Source organism: Candoia aspera, chromosome 10, assembly GCF_035149785.1.
Source record: "Candoia aspera isolate rCanAsp1 chromosome 10, rCanAsp1.hap2, whole genome shotgun sequence".
NCBI lineage: Eukaryota > Metazoa > Chordata > Lepidosauria > Squamata > Boidae > Candoia > Candoia aspera.
The window spans coordinates 17,311,599-17,332,351 of record NC_086162.1 but is presented as its reverse complement, the minus strand read 5'-3'; the positions used below and the strand labels follow the sequence as shown (position 1 = coordinate 17,332,351).

The 20,753-nt window shown below is 46.4% G+C and overlaps 1 protein-coding gene across 2 annotated transcripts in view; it reads left to right on the top strand.

Moving 5' to 3' along the window:
* KIRREL2 (kirre like nephrin family adhesion molecule 2) overlaps window positions 1–20,753 on the top strand; it is a 38,963-nt gene that overhangs the window by 10,155 nt on the left and 8,055 nt on the right. For both annotated transcript variants that reach the window (XM_063312181.1, XM_063312180.1), the window contains exons 2-10: window positions 11,017–11,166; window positions 11,374–11,523; window positions 13,395–13,552; window positions 13,879–14,029; window positions 15,264–15,369; window positions 16,939–17,087; window positions 17,434–17,561; window positions 18,769–18,895; window positions 19,776–19,876. In XM_063312181.1, coding sequence (XP_063168251.1) covers window positions 11,017–11,166; window positions 11,374–11,523; window positions 13,395–13,552; window positions 13,879–14,029; window positions 15,264–15,369; window positions 16,939–17,087; window positions 17,434–17,561; window positions 18,769–18,895; window positions 19,776–19,876 — 1,220 coding nt within the window. The remainder of the gene's footprint in view (window positions 1–11,016; window positions 11,167–11,373; window positions 11,524–13,394; window positions 13,553–13,878; window positions 14,030–15,263; window positions 15,370–16,938; window positions 17,088–17,433; window positions 17,562–18,768; window positions 18,896–19,775; window positions 19,877–20,753) is intronic.

Genomic DNA, 20,753 nt, shown 5'->3' with positions numbered 1-20,753 from the left:
TCTTGCAATAACAGAACCTGATGTCTGGTAGCCGTAGATGACCAGGAATTATATGCCGGTAATGAATGGAACTCCATGCAGAAGAATGAGCAGGCAGAAGGTAGAGAGACAGATGGCTTAAGTGTGTGTCCTCCACCCTCTGCTTGATTTCTATGCTAATTACAGAGGTATAAAGGAGGGGGACTGAAGTGGCCCCGCCCACCATTGGCTTTGGCTCTGCCCATAGATGGCACAGGTCTTGTTCAGATCTGGACAGATCACTTGTCGAGGAAAAAAAGTTCCTCAGTCCCTGTCATGAGTAAGGATGGCGAGCAGGGGGCTCCCATCCAGACTGTCAAGCGCATGCGTAGCACTGAGGAATTGGGCGGCCATTCAAAGAGACACAGATCGGGACCGCCTTAACCTTTGGGGTTTATATGTCTGGGTTTTTCCCACGCTTCTTCAGTTTGTTAGGATTCCTGTTATGTACAAGCAATAAAACATTAGAGACCAGTTCCTTGTCTCAGCGTGGTTTCTGGCTGTTAGGACAGTCCCCATTCCTCAATTATAATAAGGTTGTTGTGCCTCAGACATCCAAATGTGAGACTCATGGAGCAGAGCGCATGGATATGTTATGGGTTGGGACATCACCAGTCAGTGACTTACATAAAAGGCAGAAGTGGTATTTTTGGCAGGAACCAAGAATATGACTCAGTAATAAAAGAGCAGAACTAAGAATGGGAAACAAACTGGCAACTTTGGCATTTGTTAGTGGTTTTGTTTGGGCTGAATTTTCAGGCATACCCCTTCTCACCTGGAAATTTGGGGAAGCTTTGAGAAGAGGGAACATCCTGCAGCATGCTGTCTTTCAGAGCAATGTTTTAAAGTTTTGTAGGGGGCTGCCGTGAATGCCTGGAGCAGTGTTTGTTTCTCAGCCGCAGCAACTTTCAGATATGTGGACTTCAACTCCCAGAATTCCCCAGCCAGCATGGGGAATTCTGGGAGTTGATGTCCACACATCTGAAAGTTGCAGAGGTTGGGAAACACTGGTGTCGGCCAAAATTCAAATGCAGCTGCTGGAGACCACTGATGATGCTGAGAGTTACACTTGCCTTCTTAAGTCTAGGGGTGGGGGCGGGCTCCCAAATGCATAACCTAAAATGTAACAATGCCAAGAGACAGACTTCTTACATCTCACCCCTAAAACATATGCAAATCTGCATAGAATTTTTAGAGCTTAATATATCTTGTGTATGCATGTATACCGTTAAGAAAATACTAGTGCACCAATAGAAAAGAATATCTGTAGCTCAGGGTTGAACTGTGGAGTCCTTGGTGCTCTCTGAGCTTGGTTGTTGGCTTGCAGACGTTTCATTACCCGACTAGGTAGCATCATCAGTGCGAGGGAGTGAGGGGTTTGCTCCCTGTTTATATACAGTAGCTTGCCCTGCCAGTAGCTACCAAGGAGCTACAGTAGCTTACCAAGGAGAAAACCACACCCCTACCAACATTGGCAGGGCAAGCTACTACATATAAACAGGGAGCAAACCCCACATCCCCTCGCACTGATGATGCTACCTAGTCGGGTAATGAAATGTCTGCAAGCCAACAACCAAGCTCAGAGAGCACCAAGGACTCCGCAAAATACTAGTGTTTCAATAGAAATTTCCAATATGCATTGCTACCATGGAGAAAACTGTGACCAAGTGACTTGTAGTTGTTCATTCCGCTACCCAGGTACCAACAGCTGATGGTCAGTGCCTACCTAGTTGCTGTTTCCATCCTTATGGTTTTTTGTCTTTAAGCTGGACTTGGTCTGGGCAGCCTTTCAAACAGAAGACAGTTTCAGATGTGTTGAAGGAAACTCTAAAATAAAGCCGGCAATGTTCCTTATGAGGTTGTGAGGAAAGGGGACATCCTTACGGGAATCTGAAGTCCCTCCACTCATTTGTCTATCTTGTTGCTGCTCGACATAAAGTGAGAGTGCCACTTCCACAGTTCCAAGGCCATGTTGGCTGGGACATCTGGGGTTGCATACCAACACATCTGGAGGAGCACCAGGATATAGATATCTGCTTTGCTCCATATCAGAGGCATAACTAGATACATAGTTAATATTTTGATAGAAACCAGACTTTGTCTAGCAGCAAAGGGGCTGGACATAAGCGCTTAGGGGATTTTCATAGGCCATATAATTCAGGGCAGAGGGGAAGGAGGAGAAAGGAGTAGCCAGCTTTACAGGGACAAATGCACAAAATTAACATCTGTTGGCTTCTGGGAATGACCTAATTTCTGGTCTGAGCTGATGCCAGGAAGCTATGGCAACATATACTGCAGGGGTCTGCAAAGATTGTCAGCACAAAGGACTCATAAATAGCAAAGGTGTGTCCTTGTCACCAGGTTTGGTACATACCAGCCATAACTAAAGGGCTGTTTTGGCTTGTCCCACCAAATCAGGTGGTGAAGGACTTGGAGGAGATCCAGTTGATTATTCTTGCTATAGAGCAGAAGGCTTATGGGGGTGGGTGGAAACTGTCCTAACTTCTTGCCACACTCTTGGTAGGCCAGTTCACACAACTGTGGGGAATGTCTTTGGGCATCTTTATCCCTTCCCCCAATTTTAAATGTATGTATGGAAGACATCACCACAGGGCCAAACTTACAGGGTGAGTCATTGCTCAACAGCTAGACAGCCTTCCCCCAGTCTGGCATCCTCTAGATATGTTGGGATTCTTCAGCTAAGAATTTGGGTTATTACACTCCCATTCCATGTCAGGTTGAGGACGACTGCTGTAGAATGAGTGATAATGGTGCACCAACTCCTTTTTATGTTGAGGGTGCTAAGCCTGCCCACACATCAGAAATCTGGGTTAGTGGGCTGGTCTCCATTATAATTTCCCACATTGTCCTAGAGTGATGCCAAGATGGGGCCATTATGCCAATTTACATAGCAGATATCTCACAGCACAACTGCAGGGTTGATGACCACTAGATACTAGGGCCCACTACTACGGAAGCCACCAGGAGAGACATCTTATTTTTGTCCTTTATTATTTATTCCCCCAAATGTTATCCCACTCCAGTCAGACTCCAGGTGGTAGACACATCAACATAAAAACAATTCCTTAGAACACATCTCCCAACCCACCAAAAAACAGCCAAACACCATCATCAGTAATAAGGCAATTGCCTGATCCCCACCAACTAGACATCAAAGGATTCGAGACCTGTTTAAAAATAAAAGTTTTACATGCTTTCCTGAAGCCAGGAGTGAAGAGGCCAAGCAAAGCTGTTGGAACAGCATGATCTACTGTGTCAAGGCAGCCACAGAGAAGACCTGCCTTCTAGCTTGTGCAGCTTTTCGTCAGGCTGGCTTGAGCAAGCTGTCTGTGGTTGACATGTCAAGATGAGTGGAATAAGAGGTGGTCCCTACTGTAGCCCAGTGCCACCCCATATAGGCTTTATAGGTAAGAACCAGCACTTTGAATTGGACCCAGAAGCATGCTGGCAACCAGTGAAGTGATCATAAAATAGGCGTTATTTTGCATTAGTGGGTTCCACCAGGAGAACCTCCAGTCTAGACTATGATGGATATGTACAGTATTGTGAACTTTACAGACAGCATCTTTATGGGCCTTTTCGCTATAAACTATTATCTACAAAGTGAAAGTGGGGGCTGAAAAGGGTCCCATGAGTTTGCCCAGAATATTCTTCAAAGCCCAAATTCCCTTCTCTGTAGTGTGGTAGAACACTTCCAAGTTATGGGTGGAAACAAAGGACTCAGAGGGGTGGTTGCCCAGGCAAGGGGCATGTGTGGGTCAGAAGTAGAGGCAGAGACATTGAGTGGGAGAGGTATGTCAACCAGACAGGAGGGCTGGCGGAACTGATGGCAATTGAATGAGCCCCTGATACAAAGGGTCTATTGTCCAGCCCCCAACTCAGGCACTCACAAGCTGCCAGCTCTGGCAATTCTCCCTCCCCACTTACAAAGTGACAATATGGCCACACACTCTCTCTCATGGCTTCCCTGTCGTCTTTCTCTCCTTCCTGGCTCACTTCTGGAAGGTTTTCTTGGCAAAAGAAAATCAAAACCAGCTTGGGGATTCCACTGTACCACAGCCCCACCTCAGTACTACAAAGCCCAGAAGGCAACTTTCCATGTGTTTCTGGTCCAGCCGAGAAGAGAAACTGTTCAACACCAAGTCAGTGATGGCTTTTCAGAGAATCCCTCAGATGAATGACTCACTTGAGCGGATGCTGAGAACTTGACTCTGCCTGTCCATGCTGTAAATGCTGGAAGAGGTGGTCAGCTTGACGACGATGATTCCCATTAGCATGTGCTCCGTTCCCTAAAAGATTCTCATGAGCCACCTCTCCAAAAAGCCCTGGCTGGCATTTTTCTTGAATGAATGTTGGAAGCAGCTTTATCCCAATATTTTTATTGGCCTCGTATCAATTCAGGCAGATTAAGATCTGCTGATAAGCACTGATGTTTTCGTTTGTCCACAATGTACTGTATCACTGCGCTCGAACCTGTTTTTTCCCCCATTGATGGACTTCCGCTCCTATAGCTCTTCCTTTTCTTTTTTTAAGCCACTTTTCAGAAAAATGCTGCTCGGCCTCAAACACTTTTTTCCAGATCTTCATCATAGGAATTTTTTTTCTTAATTAGGTTGCATGGCAGGGAATCAGCTTTGTGACTGCAGAGCCATAGCAGAGGTGGAGGGAGGGAGTGGGCAGGAGGGAAAAAGAAACGTGTATACCAGCAACACAGAAGATCCTGGTGGACTTTTTTGCACGTTCGCACTCCACAGTTGGGGAGAAGAAGGGGGTGCCCTGTTTCTTCCAGAGCTGAGGAACTGGGGACCATGCAGGAACGGCTGTTCTATGCATGGCTGAGGTGAGGCATTCACTGCCTCTGGCAGGCTTGGTTAGCAGGCCACGATGTCTTTCCCACTCACGATTCTAATTAGTTCCCAAAGGTGAATTTCTTCCTGAACCCTCCAGGCTAACTTTTGCTTCGGTAGAGGAGTGACCCACCTCCCCCTGACGCCGCTCTAGTTCCATGGGGTGGACAAGAGTTATGTGCGCTATCCGAGCCGGCTTTCATCCCCCTTTCTCCCTGCAGTTTTGGCACAATGGACTGCAGATTTCACGCCTATTACCAGGCAGAAATTCAGCAGTTCATTTCAGCCTCTGTGCCGCTTCAAAAAGGATTTGCTATGAAGCATGGAAATACAAGGCAAGGGCGTCCTAGAGCCTGAGGGATGTGATGGCGGGGCAGGGGGGGGAGGAAGGATGGGAGGGAAACAATGGAGGGAGTGTAAGTGTTTTGGACCTAGAATACATGGTTCTCAGCAGGCCTCAGCTACAGTATCCATTAGGCCATCGCTTATTTCTTTGCTAAGGCAGCAGCTGCGTTCCAGATGTTTTGGATTTATATCCCTATCAACTCCAGGCAGCATGGCCTATACTAGGCACTGTGCTAGTGTCTTGTAGCATATAAAGAGGAGAGGACCCTCCTATTCCCATCTCACTCTGGGTGGTTTCACACAACATGGTTCAGTCAGCTCAGTATCTGGTGGCCCCGTTCACCCAAAATGCTAAGCTGGGTTGGTTCCAATCTGGGTTAGGTTTCTTATGGCATGCCATGTTGTAAGAGCCCAGGCCATTTGTTTACAATCCAATGCACTGCACAGATCCCCCCAAAAAAGTTAATTCAAAAACTAGATGAAGTTTTTGTTGGATGAGTACCACTCTGGAGAACCTAGCTACCTCTTGCATCTATCTTGATATCTACATTCCTAGTGCCTCGTGTTGGTCTCTGCTCATTGGCCAAAGCCATTCTTGCATTTCAGCTGTGTTGGGACTGCCCATCTCTTGAGTTAATCTGAGAACTCCCCTGTTTCTAATCACAGCTCCTCTTGTGCAGGCAGCTGGTTCTTGTACCAGAAGAACTTGGTCAAGACAGAGGATAACAGTTTCTGTCTCTTCTCACAGTCTATTCCTGTTCTACTGATAAGTCATTACAGTCAGACACTTCTTCTCGTCAGCCCTGCCATCCCAAGCTGTCAGCAGAACCCAGACTGGCTAACTTCTCACCAACCCCAGAGATGCCAGTCCAAATATGGCCTTGTGCTCAGTATGTCCTTCGTGGGATGTTAATCTCTTGATTTAAAACTAAGCACCGGTCAGATTTGTTCCGAATGGTTCCTAGGAGAAGGTGAAACACCCAAGAATTGAAACATCAACACACCTCTCTTCCCCCTATTCACAAAATAGAGCAGACACAGCTTTGCACGCACACACGCACACACCCCGCCGCCAATCCCAAGTTCGTATAATTACTCAGCTATTCATTCTGTGAGTGACGAGCTGTCACCATTATTTCTGAGATGGAACAGTGGAGTGTCTTTTAAAGGCCATCAGAGTCACTTGAAAGTCTCCACTTTCCCTTGTCCATTCCATCTCTGGAGAGAGAGGAAACAAACGTAGTTAGAAAGGCTCAGTCATCCCTCATCCCACCACCTTGCTGCCTCGTCTTTCAGCCACTGCACCCATATTTTTCCAGAACTCCCAGGGCAGTTCCCCTCCCACGGCCATGCATCTTCCATCCCTCTTCTCCTATTTGCACTGGCTGTCACTGGCCCTGTGATTGTGGTTGCACACATCGGAAATGCATTGGCCAGAATTGGAAGACAGTAGCCTCTATGGCCACCAGCAGAAAGTGCCTGGAGCAAAGCAGAGGTTTTCAGGGTCATAGGTTGGCGGTGTATAGGAGCCTCTTGGGTAGTGGCGGAACACTCTTGAAGGTCTCCAGATGGAAACCCAGATGGATGCTTCCTTTGGCCAGTCATAGGACTGTCTCCTGCAGCTGTGTGTCTCTGGGTGTGTGTTTGTAAATAAGGGAAAGAGAAGATATGAGCAAATTAACTAGAAATACTGTTGACTCCAATTTTAGGAGAGCTTGGATAAAAGGCTCTCCAAGGAACCATGTCTGCTACTGCACCTTTCTTCTCATCTCTCTTTGGTCCCCAAGAGGCACCCTTGGCCAGAAGGAGACGTCAAGGAAAATGGAACTGCTGATCTTGGTTTCTGTCACTGGGCCCAGGCTTCAAGAGGACAGGTGACACCAGGGAGAATCAGGAAAGGTTAGAGGCCCTTGAAACTCAGCAGCAGTTCCCACCCCACCCCCTTGGAGTAGCAGATTGCCATCTCTATCAAACAGGGATGCACAATATTTTCTGAACTGAAGCTGGGCTGCTTCTTGGAGTGGTGTCCTGGGAGTTGCACTCTGGGAGTGGGTGGTTCGGCATAAAAACTCAATTTGACTTGATTTGATTTAGAGTGAATTAAAATGAATCAATTGCATTTGCCAATACGATTTCTTATTCATTGCAGTCTTCTGTTCCATTAACAAGTGGAACTGGGTACCACCCAACGCATTCTGAAGGCCACATTGCAGCCCCCACAGCTCCAATCAGCTACCTCTGCTATAAAGTCTCCCATTTTTCCCCATTTAAATTGCATGAACTGCTCAGCGATGCAAAAAGGCTCCTAACCCCACTAACAGTAACCATGTTTCTGGAACACGGCTGGGTCCCTTGAGGCTCAAGGTAGACTTTGGGATCAGTACCAGACACAGGCAGGGTTCCCTTCAATTTTTCTCAGAAGGTTGATCAGCTGGACTTGGTCCTGTCTCTCTGCGGTAACTAATGCCCAAGAGAGGTGGGTTACCCTGCCTTTCTGACTCCCATCCAGGCCTTTGTCTCTGGCTGCTTCTGTGTATCAGCCTTCTTGACCCTCTTGAGGGGATTATCCCACTATTCAGGCCCTAGTGGAGTGAGTAAACTTCTCAACAATAGGACAAAAGGCCAACCCTTATTGGATTGCAGTTAAGCAGGCTTTAAGTTGGGGGGGGGGGTGTCTGTGCGCCAAGACAGGCTCTTTCAGCAACTTGAATCATAACAGACTCCCAGTGGTTGGAAGGGGCGGAGAGCAGATTCTGCGAGGGGAAACAGCTTTGCATGGGTCACTGGATTTACTTCAGCTAGGAAATGATACCCTAATACAGCCTTTCCTACCCCAGTGCCCTCCAGGTATATTGGGCTACAATCCCCATTTTCCCCAACACAAGTCAGCCTAATGGGATTTGCAGGGATCCTTGGAAAGTGCCTGCATGGGAAGGCTGCTCTCCCTCAAGGTGTGTTAGAGAAAAACCTGTGTTCAGTGTGGGTAGTCCTCGGTTTATGATGGCAATTGGGACTGGAACTGCCATCACTAAGTGGCATGGTTGTAAAGTGTGATGACATCTTACCACACCACTTAGCGATGGCAATTCCGGCAGTCCTGGTTGCTGTCATTAAGTGAATCACCACAGGTCATTAAGCAAGGATGTCATGTGGTCTCCAGTTACAACTTTCTGCTAGCTTCCCCATTGACTTTGCTTGTCGGAAGCTGGCAAAAAAAGGTCACAATCTAGTCTGGTCTAGATTGTTGTGTGAACCCAGCTATAAGTAGTAGTTGAGGGTGTTTCCAGTACTACCATTCAAAACCTCTCAGCAACAGTTCTGTCTTCCTCCTCAATGGATTTTTCCTAGAAATTTTTTAAAAATCCAGAAAAATTTACTGAGGCAGAAAGGAAGCATTACAAATGAAAACCCTATTTGTCTGGACACACAGACATTGTAAAGTCCCAGCACAAGATGTCACGAAAGCCACTTCTAGAAAGAACCTATATCTGAAGTAGCTCTATGGATCTGTGTTGTCATTTATGAACATTTGGGCAATTGTGACTGGGCCCAGCTCCCTAGAAGTATGGAGAAACCATGACATTTGTTTGCATAATAGACCTCTTGAATGGTGACAGTGCTCAGATTTAGAGTCTGCCTAGATGAGAAGCAGCAGTTGTTCCTTTGCAAATCTATTTTGCTATTGCATGGAAGAATGCAGCTCAAAACTGTAATGCCGTCCATAAACTAATGCAATAAATTTAATGTTACAGGATCTACCAATCCATTCACATGCGTGTCATCATGATCTTTTGACTGTCAGCTCCTGCCTTCATTTAAATAGAAGGAAGGCTCTGAGGTCTAGGATTCCAGTGACCCAGCGGTACATTGGTATGCGCACACCTGTGCGTGTGCGATCATGCATGCCTGCCAACTCTGAGCTTCTTATAAATGCGTTTGCCAAGAGCAACAGGGGAAGGCAGGAAAGAAAGTAGTTTCCTTGGGGTAGTGGAGAGCCTTTCTTGGCCGAAGAGCAAACTCGCAGCGCACCAGGCCGCACCTCAGCAGTCTGTGTGGAGAGATAAGGCCATGCCAGGAACCTGGGGGCAACAGCGTCTTCTTTAAAAAATAATAGTAATAGTAATAAGGCATGCACTAGCCACCTTTCTCTCTTCCTCTTTGCCATGTTTCTCCTTTTTCAGTTCTCACAAAAGAGACTAAGAATGCAGTCCTTACGCGAGAGAGTAAGCCCCATTGAATTAATTCAGTAGGAATTGCTTCTGAGTAGGCAGCTTCAGACTGCAGTGGAAAATGGCTTAGCCACAGGAAGAAGAATATACTGGGTATGTGCAAAAAATACACTCTTATCATTACTGGGTGGTGGTGGTGGTGGTGGTGGTGGAGCACAGACCCTCCCAACAGGTGCTAGAATGCTGAGTGGAAGGTGGGAAGATTTTTTGTTTTTTTACAAAGAGTGGAAAGGGGCTTCCATTTTTCAGCGTTTCTTTCTGGACTGTGTTTTTGAGTGTTGCTCCATGTACAGGGGGAGCTGTTGCTGTAATTTCCTGCTCTACCTCCTGATAGCAAAAAGGCCCACTGGTGGAATTCTCTTCTGACCCCTTCCCTTGGAATGTAATGGAAGTGGGAAAACCAGGGTGGCACCAGAGTGCTGAGAAGCTGATTGCGCAATAGATAATCCCCACTCACTCAACACATCCCTTGGTCTCCTCACCACTAAGCAAGTGTGAGATCTCCATGACCCACTTAAGAGAAATTCCAAATGTCGTCTGACGGGTCCTTGGCAGTGGGGCGTTATCAGCCACCACTCCCATGCTCTGGAATTCTCTCCCCAGTAGAAATCAAGCCTGCTGCCTTCCATTCTGTGTTTCAGGAGAGCAATTAAGGCCCACTTACTCCATCGAGCCCAGAAGGAGGATGTGCTATGACTGGAGATTCGAAGTTGGCTAATGCACATTCTTGTACTTTTTCTTCTTTCCTACATTTTATTTTCAATAGAAGGCCACATTCCTAATCTTTTACTTCCACATTCTATGATAGTAATGGGAGGATCCTGAAGCAAAAGTGGGTGGAGACATCACAGTATCTTGATCTTCCTTTCTCTCTCTCTCTCCCCTTCCTTCCCTCCCTCCCTCCCTTCCATCTTTCTCTTCCATCCAAACAGACTTAATAAAAATGGTTTTAAAAAAAACACACAGAGAAGACAGATTTGGCCAGACTGGCAATGGCTCTGTTAAATTTCAGATGAAGATCATTTTTAGTTGTACTTGGGGGGAGGGGCGGTGTAAGCTTGAAACTTTTTGCGTGCAAAGCAAATATTATCCCGTTAGCATAACGAAAGGAGCACAGAAAAATTCCTGAAGTTGATGTCTGCCGGCAACACGCCACGTTTTCAGGTAGGGCGGATTGGCCCGATTCATGATACAGGTGGGATACCTTTACCTTAAAAAGATAAAAGTTCTACTAATCCAAAACACCATACAGGTGGACAAACTGCTTTTAGACAGAGGAGTCATGTTGATCCTCCATGTACAGAAGTGGTATGCCAGTATGTAGTAGGCCCTGGAGACAAAATTGGATAAGCGCATCATTTCTCCACTCTTCTTGTAAACTTTCCAAGATAAACGGGCCACTGGCAGAAGCAGAATGCTGGTCTTGGCAGACAATCAGTCTAAATTCAGCAAGTCGGTTCAAGCGTATCTCTTCTGAAGCTCCAGCCAAGAAGTCCTGATTTCTTTATCAGGATCGCTAAAAAGTCTGACTTTAAATCTTTGTTTTGTTTTCTCAGGGCTGGCAGCATATTTCTTTCAACAGCCCATGGATCAAGTGATCGTGTCTGGTCAGTCGGTGACCCTGGCATGTGTGATCATGGGCTACCGTGGCATGGTTCAGTGGACCAAGGATGGACTGGCCTTAGGGGGAGAGAGAGACTTACCTGGTATGTTCATCACGACAGTGTTAAGAGAGACAGGGTAGATGGTTGGAGAAAGGACACCTGTAGGCCTTATTGGCAGAAATGTTGGTCTACCACAAACTGCAATAGCTGTTGATCTCGGTCGTAACCCAACATCATCCCGGGTGATCCAAAACTGAATTTTCCCATCCTGCTCTCATCCTTGACCTTACCCTACCCCTTTCTCCACAGGCTGGTCCCGCTACTCTATTGTAGGAGATGCCTCTGCCGGTCAACACAACTTGCGCATTGACAATGCTGAACTAGACGACGATGCTGTTTACGAGTGCCAAGCCACGCAAGCTGCACTGCGCTCCCAACGAGCCAAACTTACTGTACTCAGTGAGTTCCCTTCTGTCTCCCTATTTTTGTTGGTGAGACAATCCCGGTGTTTTAGAACCTGCAATTTGTCCCCACCCGAAAAGCTACCCCAGCTAATACACAATAAGAGGGACTCAAAAGTTCATGCATCCAGTATTGTTTGCCAGGATCCCTTGTTGGCTGTTCTGGTTGATCTTTCCATGAGAGTGTCCTGGCAAACTAAAATGAGCTTCAAGGAAAGGGATGTGGTTTGGTATGGAAGATCATCCCTGCAGAAAGCAGTGGCTAAGTGAAACCGTGACTGTAGTTGCTGTCTTACTTCAGCTTTCCTTTGCTTTGCAGACCTCCAAAGGTCGTAAATGCGAGGATTAGTCATGAAGTTACTTTTTCATCACCATCGTAACTGCAAATGGTCACTAAACGAGGCAGTCACTAAACAAGGACTACCTGTATTATTTTTTATTTGTTAAAGTATTTGTTTTATTTGTTAAAAAAGGTTTTTTTCATGAAAAATATTTTATTTTTGTTCATATCTAATGGTGTCTTTTTTGTTATTTTTACATGATTCAATAAATAAATACTCTGTGAATGCATCAATTTTAATTTTCAATATAGTATATATCAATAAATACAACCCACACCAACAGGCTCTTTTGGGGTCCTCCATAATTTTAAAAAGTGGGAAGGGGTCCTGAGAGCAAAAAGTTTAAGAAGCGCTGGCCTAGGAATTAGGATTCTTGATCCCCAGGTTCACATTTTTCTCTGGGCAATACTGGACAATATTGTCCTCTGGATGGTCACCTCTCCTAATGCCTCTTATGTTAAATATCTTGTTGGATGCATGCAACAGCTTCATGCAACATATTTTAAGTTCATTTTAAGTTCCTCTGGGAAACAAATTCTTCTGTTCCCCCTTCCCTTAAACCATCTCCCCAAGTTTCCCCCCAACTGTTCAAAATTATGCTGTTGAAGTCTAGCAAAATGATTGCCAACTTCAACAGCACAGTTTTGGACGAGTTGGGAAGACGACCTTAAGAAAAAGAATGCTGAGTTTTTGGTATTCTTTGAGCTTGCTTCTGTTCCTGCAGACATTTCATTACTAAACTAGGTAACATCCTCAGTGCAGGGGGGAACAGAGTTTGCTGGCTCATCAATGCATAAGAAAGTAGAGCCAGCAGACGCCCCCCCCCCCCCGCCCCACACTAATGATGCTATCTAACCTGATAATAAAATATTTGCAGGAAGAGAAGCAAGCTCAGAAAACATTAAGAACACAAGAGTTCAGCACTAAGCTACATATATTCTCCATTATGGCAAGAGTAGAAATGGACCAGTTGGTCTCCTGTTCCCATTTCTTCTCCACCCATATTTTTAAAACATCGCTGCTGAAAATTAGTCATTTCACACACAGACGTGGGGCGTTGCAAGGGGCAGCATATGAATCACGGCTTACCTATCCTGGTCTGGTGTAAGCCTTGTTGACCACGCTTTTCCTGTCCCCCTGGAAGTATAGATTGAATTATAAACCAGTGGGATGGGCGACAGCCTGTATCACTGCTCTTTATTGATTACATTTCTGATTGTTCAGAAATTAGACCAAGAGACAGAATGAGCAAAAGTCAGTGAATATGTATTTTATATTTCTATGCATGTGTGTATTTATATTTTTATCTAAGGAGTATTGTTTTTATTGTATTTTAATCTGGATTTAGTTTTAGTTTTACTGTAAACTGCCCAGAGTCCCTCTTTTGAGGGAAATGGTGAGGACAGATTTGAAAATAAAAAAATTCTACTGCGGCTGGCCAATATTTGCACATTCCCATGCTTGCTTGTCTGTAGCCTCTTTCTAAGATGACGTCACCAACCAGGGCACTCTGCATCTCTCCTTGCAGTCCCCCCCAATGACCCTGAGATCCACAATGGTCCCATCGTCCATGTCATATCCAACATTCCCTACAACCTTTCCTGTCACGCAGCTGGAGCCAAGCCAGCTGCTGAAATCACCTGGTACCGTGATGGGCAGCGGCAAGAGTCAGCCATTTACTCCAAGGTGAGTCTGTGTGTGTTGAGCATTGGCCACCACAGATAGCATAGGCGCAACCTGGGAATTTGTGCTTTAAATTTTGGGGTAAGCTCAGCCCAACTGTCTTCAGTCACCAGTTGTCACAACTGCACATTGACAAATTAAGGGGAAGGCTCAAAATGCGTGATGTGGGCCTGTGTGGAATAAAGGGGAGCAGGGGAGAAGGCCCGTCTCCAAACCAGGTGTGAACAATCCATGGCACTCCAGATACTGTTGTCCTACCACACCCAGCCCTATCTTCCTAAAATTGCTAGAAGTTGGAATATAAATGCATGTCCTTTCTTCTCCTGCAGTCCCTGATGGATGATGGCAAGCGGGAAGTGGCGGTCAGCACCCTCCTCTTAATCCCAAGCAGTCGAGACATGGGCAGCTCCTTCACCTGTCGTGTCAGCAACCCTGCAGCCCCTGCTGGCAAGCAGACCTCAGTCACTCTTAATGTGCAATGTGAGTATGCAAGCATGGACCTGCTCAGAAGAAGGACTGGGTGAAGAAGGAATGAGTGAGAGATACCTGTGCTTGGGTTTCTGGCCAAGGAGAGGGCCAGCCCGGCTGCTGAGTTACCATGGCTCGCAAAGATAGGCTCAAGATAACTGAGCTAATCCCCAGTCATGGGTGTACTTACTACATTTGTGTCCTCCCCCCCCCCCCATCCAATGAGTTCCGGAAATCTTCACAGGATCATTACCACCACCCCCAAAAGATCAAGGAGGTCAATGCAAGATACGGGCTAAGGTCATGCAGGAGGTGACCTGCAGAAGTAAATCCCCAAATTGTGATTTGCTTTGTGAAGGGGGGGGGCATTCTTTTACCACTGGGGATCAGGAGACTAGAAATGAAGAGGGAGTTTAGCCTTGAGAAAAGAGGACAGAAACAATAGCAATCTTCAGATACAGAAAGAGTGCCACAGAGATGCTGTCTGTCATTTCCAGAGTGCAGGACAAGAAATAATTTGAAATTACGGGATGGCAGGTTCTCTGTCTGATTGTTAGGAAACGCTTCCAGACTGTAAGAGCTGTTCAGCAGTGGAACCAGTGATCTGGGGGTGGAGTGGGGTGGGCTGGCCTTCTTCAGAAGTGTTCAAGGGGAGGCTTCACAGCCATCAGTCTGAATGCTTTAATTTGGATTCCTCCACTGAAGTGTGGGTTGGACTTGATGGTTAAAATTAACCTCTTCCAATTTTAGGATTCTATACTGTTTTATGCATATGGGCTACCACTAGGAGCTAATCTCAGCATTCTGAGACCTTGATCACTATGAAGCATGGCCAAATAATTAAATTGGAGACAAATCTTCGCTGCAGCTTGTCCTGAAAATCGGATATCCAATCCTTGAGAGAAGCCCAGGAGACCTGAAGCAGCAAGCAAGTGGGGTTGTAGCTTCCTGGTTTTGGTGTAGCCCCCCAAGAAGGGCTACCTCTATGTAGATGGAGCAGCTAATTGGCAATCCCAAGACAGATAGCAAGGGATCCAGCTAGATCTGCAGCCAAGTCGCTGCTGGCAGAACAGACAGTGCATCCCATAATAATCCTCCCCCTTTGCAAAATTGGTTTTGAAGACTTTCTTGATGAAGATCAGGACGTGAGAGAACTGTGACGTTAGTGGTCACTAGGGTCACTGTATTGTACTATGGAAAAGAAACATTTGGGATTTTCCCCCCAGCTCTCTTCTCTGCCTTACAGATCCACCAGTTGTAATCCTGTCAGTACAGCCCCAGACTGTGCCTGAGGGTGGGAAAGTGAGTTTTCTCTGCACCGCAACCTCCAATCCTGAAGTGACAGGTTACCGGTAAGGATTTGAAGATGAAGGAGCTGCAAACGCTAGAGTTCAAGTGGAACAATTGTGTGGTTGAGGTGCCCTCTAATGGCAACATGGGGGATTGCATGCTGAGTTATACAGTGGGTCCTCACTTACCGACTGCAATTGGGACCAGCAATTCCATTGCTAAGCAAGGCAGTCACAAAGTGAAATGTCACATGACCGAGCCCAATTTGCAACATCAGTTTGTCAGTTCCAGCTGCAGTCAGTAAGCGAATCACCCACCGTCGTTAAGCACGATGTCACGTGACCACTACTTGCTACTTCCTGCTGGCTTCCCCATTGACTTTGCTTGTTGGAAGCCAGCTGTGAAGGTGACAAATGGCAATCACGTGACCGTGGGAAACTGTAACTGTCGTAAATGCACGTTGGTTGCCAAGTGCCCGAATTGCGATCACGTGACGGCAGGGATGCTGCGATGGCTGCAATTTCGAGGACCAGCCATAAGTCTCCTCATTCAGCACTGTCGTAACTTTGAGTGGTCGCTGAACTAGTGGTTGGTAAGTGAGGACTACCTGTACTGGCCAGCTGATGCGTAAGAATTAGCTGACACGGATCAGTTCAAGGTTATGCTGCTTCCCACTTGTCTCTCCTAGTTTTCAGAAGCATATAGTCACTAAATCTCATGCTGGTTCATAATCCAAATGATCAGTAATCACTGATAGCCTTATCCGCCACTGATTTCTTTGATCCAATTTTAAAGCCATCATACCTTGGTAGCCACCATCCCATCTTGTGGCAGGAAGTTCCCCAGGACAACTGTGCCTTGCGTGACAAATTCTCTATTTGTCTCTTGGACCCTCCAGCCATTCAGCTTCATTATGGACTTTGGCTTCTGGTATCATGACAGAAAAAGAGTAACTTCCTTGCTGTCATGCCTAAAGCTTCTCCCCCTTTACTCATCTCTTAACTAAATTAAAAAGGCCCTAAGGTCCCAACTTTTTCTTCTGGGACAAGGAGGGGCAACCTTTCAATGGCCAGGGAGCACACTTTACTTCTGGGGGGAAGCCGGGCAGGCTCTAATGAGGGGGCAGTAACTCAGGGCAGCCAAGTTCATATGACACACAAGAGTAAAGTAAAATTAGGTGGGTGGGCTGTGGCTGCAAGAACCTACCCAGCCATTGTTGTAGCATGGGGGATGAACCAGGCCACCACACTAAGGAGACTGTGATTTATTTGTTCGGACACTGCCTACCAGCCCTTCTAGGTAGTCCGGACAGGGAACCAAAACCATGAGTACTGACACTTCCTTTATTGTGAGGTTACAGCAACAGAACATTGCAAGTCTGAAAGCCCTTTCCCCCTCCCCTGCCTTTACATTTCAGAGAACGAGGGAGGGTCCCTTCTGAGATGCTTTCTCCATCCCCATTCCTTCTGCGAGCTGAGATCTCTCTTATCTGACCATTGTCTAGGCTGCAGCTCTTCCTCCTGTCTCCCAAGGTTGTTCTCGCAGCCCACTGTGCTGCCCATGATACGAGCCCAGCTTTAGGGTTTAACATGTTGAGTCAGGCTCTCCTAAGACCGTGTCTGCCTCGACAGGTGGGCAAAAGGAGGCGTCCCCATTCCAGACGCCAATGGTGACAGCTACGAGGCCACCGTCGACCAGTCTTTCTTCACAGAGCCCGTGTCGTGTGAAGTGTCCAACGCCGTGGGCAGCACCAATGTTAGCACTCTGGTGGACGTCCATTGTGAGTCAGAACTTTCAAGAAGGAATTAGGGAAGGGTTTGGGAGTTTCAGGCAAGCAGTTCGTCTAGCACTTCCCTGGGGACTGAACCTGCAATTTCTACCTGTAAACCAGAGATGCAGGAACAAAGTAGAAACCAGTACTGGACAGTCCTTTTGGAGGCGTTTGCCTTAATCTAGTGGGGAGAAATAGACAATGAGAGACAGATAGACTATGAGATATAGACTGTGAGATAGACCACGAGATACAGATAGACTATGAAGTGAGGTGGGGTCCTGATGCCTCTACCAGCCTCTTGGCTGCTGTCAGTGATGCTCAGCAATCCCTCTCCTCCTCTTTGCTCCTGCAGTTGGACCTCACCTTGTCTCCCAGCCCAAGCCCCTGACAGTGGACATCGGCTCAGATGCCTCTTTTACCTGCACCTGGACGGGGAACCCGCCTCTTACCTTGGCCTGGACCAAGAAAGGATCCAGTGTGGTGAGTGGGGCCGTGGCAGTCCATTTCCATTTTCCCTACAAAATTGATAGTGGCCGCAAGCCCAATATCAGAAGGTAGACAAGAGATCCAAGTGGATGAGAGGCTTTCACCAAAGTCCTAACCGTAGAGCCAGATTTAGGCATCAGCTAAGCAGCTTAGAGGTTCACACTCTAAAGGGGCTCTCAACATTTCAAGGTTTTTCATTTATTACGGTTACAGCTTTATCGAGAGGAGTCTGGTAGCACCTTTTCCAATGAACCCATTTGATTAGAAGGCATCAGCTTTTGTGAGCTGCATCTGATGAAGTGAGAAAGCTGATGCCTTCCAATCAAATGAGTTTGTCGGAAAAGGTGCTGCCAGACTCCTAATTTCTTGACAGCATAGACTAACATGGCTGTCCTCTTACAATTTCATATGAGAAAATCTCCATCAATTAAGCCCTCCTCTGTGGTTCACGTGTTCCTCATTAATTGATTAAAATATGCTTTCTGCATGCATTGGCACCTTCTAATCAAAGAGCCTGTCCCCAGCCCATCACAGGTCTGTTATGCATCCTGGTGGCATTCTTGCCAAGTTCAATTGTTCCACAGCCTTCTCTATTAGCACTTGCCAAGTATTGCTCTACAGTTGTGTTTCTCAATCTTGGCAACTTTAAGATGTGTGGACTTCAACTCCCAGCATGGCTGGCTGGGGGATTCTGGGAGCTGAAGTCCACACATCTTAAAGTTGCCAAGATTAAGAAACAGTATGCTACAACTTCCTATAGCTTAGGGCCTCCCCAGGTCTAAATTTGGCCCTGCCAAATTTCCATCTTTGCAACTTGAAAACAATACCAACAATACAAACAACCAAAGGTCTATTCCCACCAATCCTTCACTTCCTTTGAAGGGGACATTGTAGGAGGACAGCCATATTAATCGACAGCAACACCAAATCAAGAGTCTGGTGGCACCTTTTCCAACTAACAAATTTAATTCAGAGATGCCATGCAACTGATGAAGGGTGCTGCCGCTCGCAAAAGTTTATACCTGATAATAAAACGCATTAGCAGGTAAAGGTGCTACCAGACTCCTTTTGATCCATTCCTTTCAAGTAGGGGTGGGCAACACATAGACACCCCCCCCTGAGTTTTTAGAATCTCAGAAAAAGGACATCATCCTTTGCCATGAAGGAAGACACCGCCAACCGAGCCAACTTACACCAACAGGTGCTGAGTAACGGCAACACACTACATCTGAAGGCAGTGACGCAGGAGGATGCCGGCGTTTATGTGTGCAAAGCCATTGTGCCCCGCATCGGAGTGGCCGAGAAAGAGGTGGCTCTGGCTGTGAATGGTGAGCGGCTGGGAAGGGCGGATTTGGCAAAGACAGAAGAGGGTTCAAACAATTTCCCAAATGGGGAGAGGAATTGCTGGGAGGAAAGAGGAAAGTAGAAGACCTTCCCCATCCTCATTTCTTGGCACCATCCCATTTTAATCAGATCATGGCTCCCTACGAAATGCTTTTCAACAAGGAGCTATATACATCTACAACATACTTACATCTACCACACTGAGCACTGTATCTGCAACATACAGTGTAAGGAATGCAACAGTCACTACGTAGAGCAGACAGGCAGAAGACTAGCAGAGCGCATCCACGAACACCAACTAGCAATCAGAAGACACAGTGAAAACTCCTTAATCTCACAACACATGGACAGACTCAACCATAGTTTCAGCTGGGAAACTGTCAGCATCCTAGACCAAGCTAAATCCAAAAATGCTAGGGAATTTCTGGAAGCTTGTCATTCAGACAAATCAGCCATGAATAAACACACAGAGATCAATCACATTTACAGACCATCCAAAAGGGACAATAAAAAAGCTAAGAAGGAAACAAAAAGACAAGAACACATCCTCTCTGGCAGCCAACACCCAGATAAGCAGGTATTAACACCAGACAAACAAACAAGCAGCAAACAATACCCCAATCAAGGAACTACCAACTCAGACAAACAATCAAGCAGTAAACAGCCTAATGAAGGACCCACCAAGGAGAAAACCACACCCCCACCAACATTGGCAGGGCAAGCTACTGTATATAAACAGGGAGCAAACCCCACACTCGCACTGATGATGTTACCTAGTTGGGTAATGAAATGTCTGCAAGCAAACCACCAAGCTCAGAGAGCACCAGCGCCTCTAACCTGCTCATGTTGCACCTTTGTTTCCAGGTCCACCCATTATCAGCGCTGAACCAAGCCAGCAGACAGCAGTGGGGGCCAAGGCCCGGCTGGAGTGCTTTGTGGAAAGCATCCCACGCCCCGACAGGATCGTAAGTACTTCAATCTGCCAGCTACCTTCCACTTGCCTTCATTAGCACAGTTTGCAGTGTAAGCTCAGAATGCAGCACCCTGGAACTGGCAGTTGTTCTTTAAGGGCATACAAGTTTCTAGTCCTCAAGACATACTGTATATAATATGGCAAAGATGGCTCCTTTGCTGGCTTCATTTCTTAGCTACTTTTCAGGATGGAAGCCTTCTTAAGGTACATTACAATATAAAAGGGAAGCATAAATGCTTGATGTGTATGCCTGTACACAGTTGCTCGACAGATTAGCTGCCTTGAAAGAGTTTCCCTGAGAGCATTTGAGAACCAGTGGGGAAAAAATTGTTTGAGTAATACCAATTTTAAAACATGAATGACCAATACCTATTTCAAAAAGGAAGCTCAGGTGAATTAGCCATTTAAAAGAAGAGTTCAAGCCAACCAACGTCAGCTCCAAAACAAACAAGCCAATGAAATAATACAGAAGATAATCTCAAATAAAAGGAGTTGTCTTCAGAAGCCTTTGGATGGCATTGATGGGGCCATGTGTACATCTCTACAGAATAAGATGGGGGAGCCAATGCCAAGAAGGTCCTGTCATTAGTGCCAGCAGTGATTCAGCTCTTCCCATCATACCAGCCAAAGGGAACTGGTACAGTAGATTCGGGCAACATGGGCAATCCTTCAACTAATCTGGATGAAAGGACATCTAGCCTGCATGGATGTATAATAGGAGGGACTATTATAGACAGTGAGATAATTTACTTGGCCCATCCAGCTTCTGCCTTGCTGACCAGGGCAACAGTGGCAACTGTTTTATTTCTACCCTTAGAAATTTCTATCCTTGTCATATGCTTCAGACAGCCTCTGGGCCACTAGCAAAC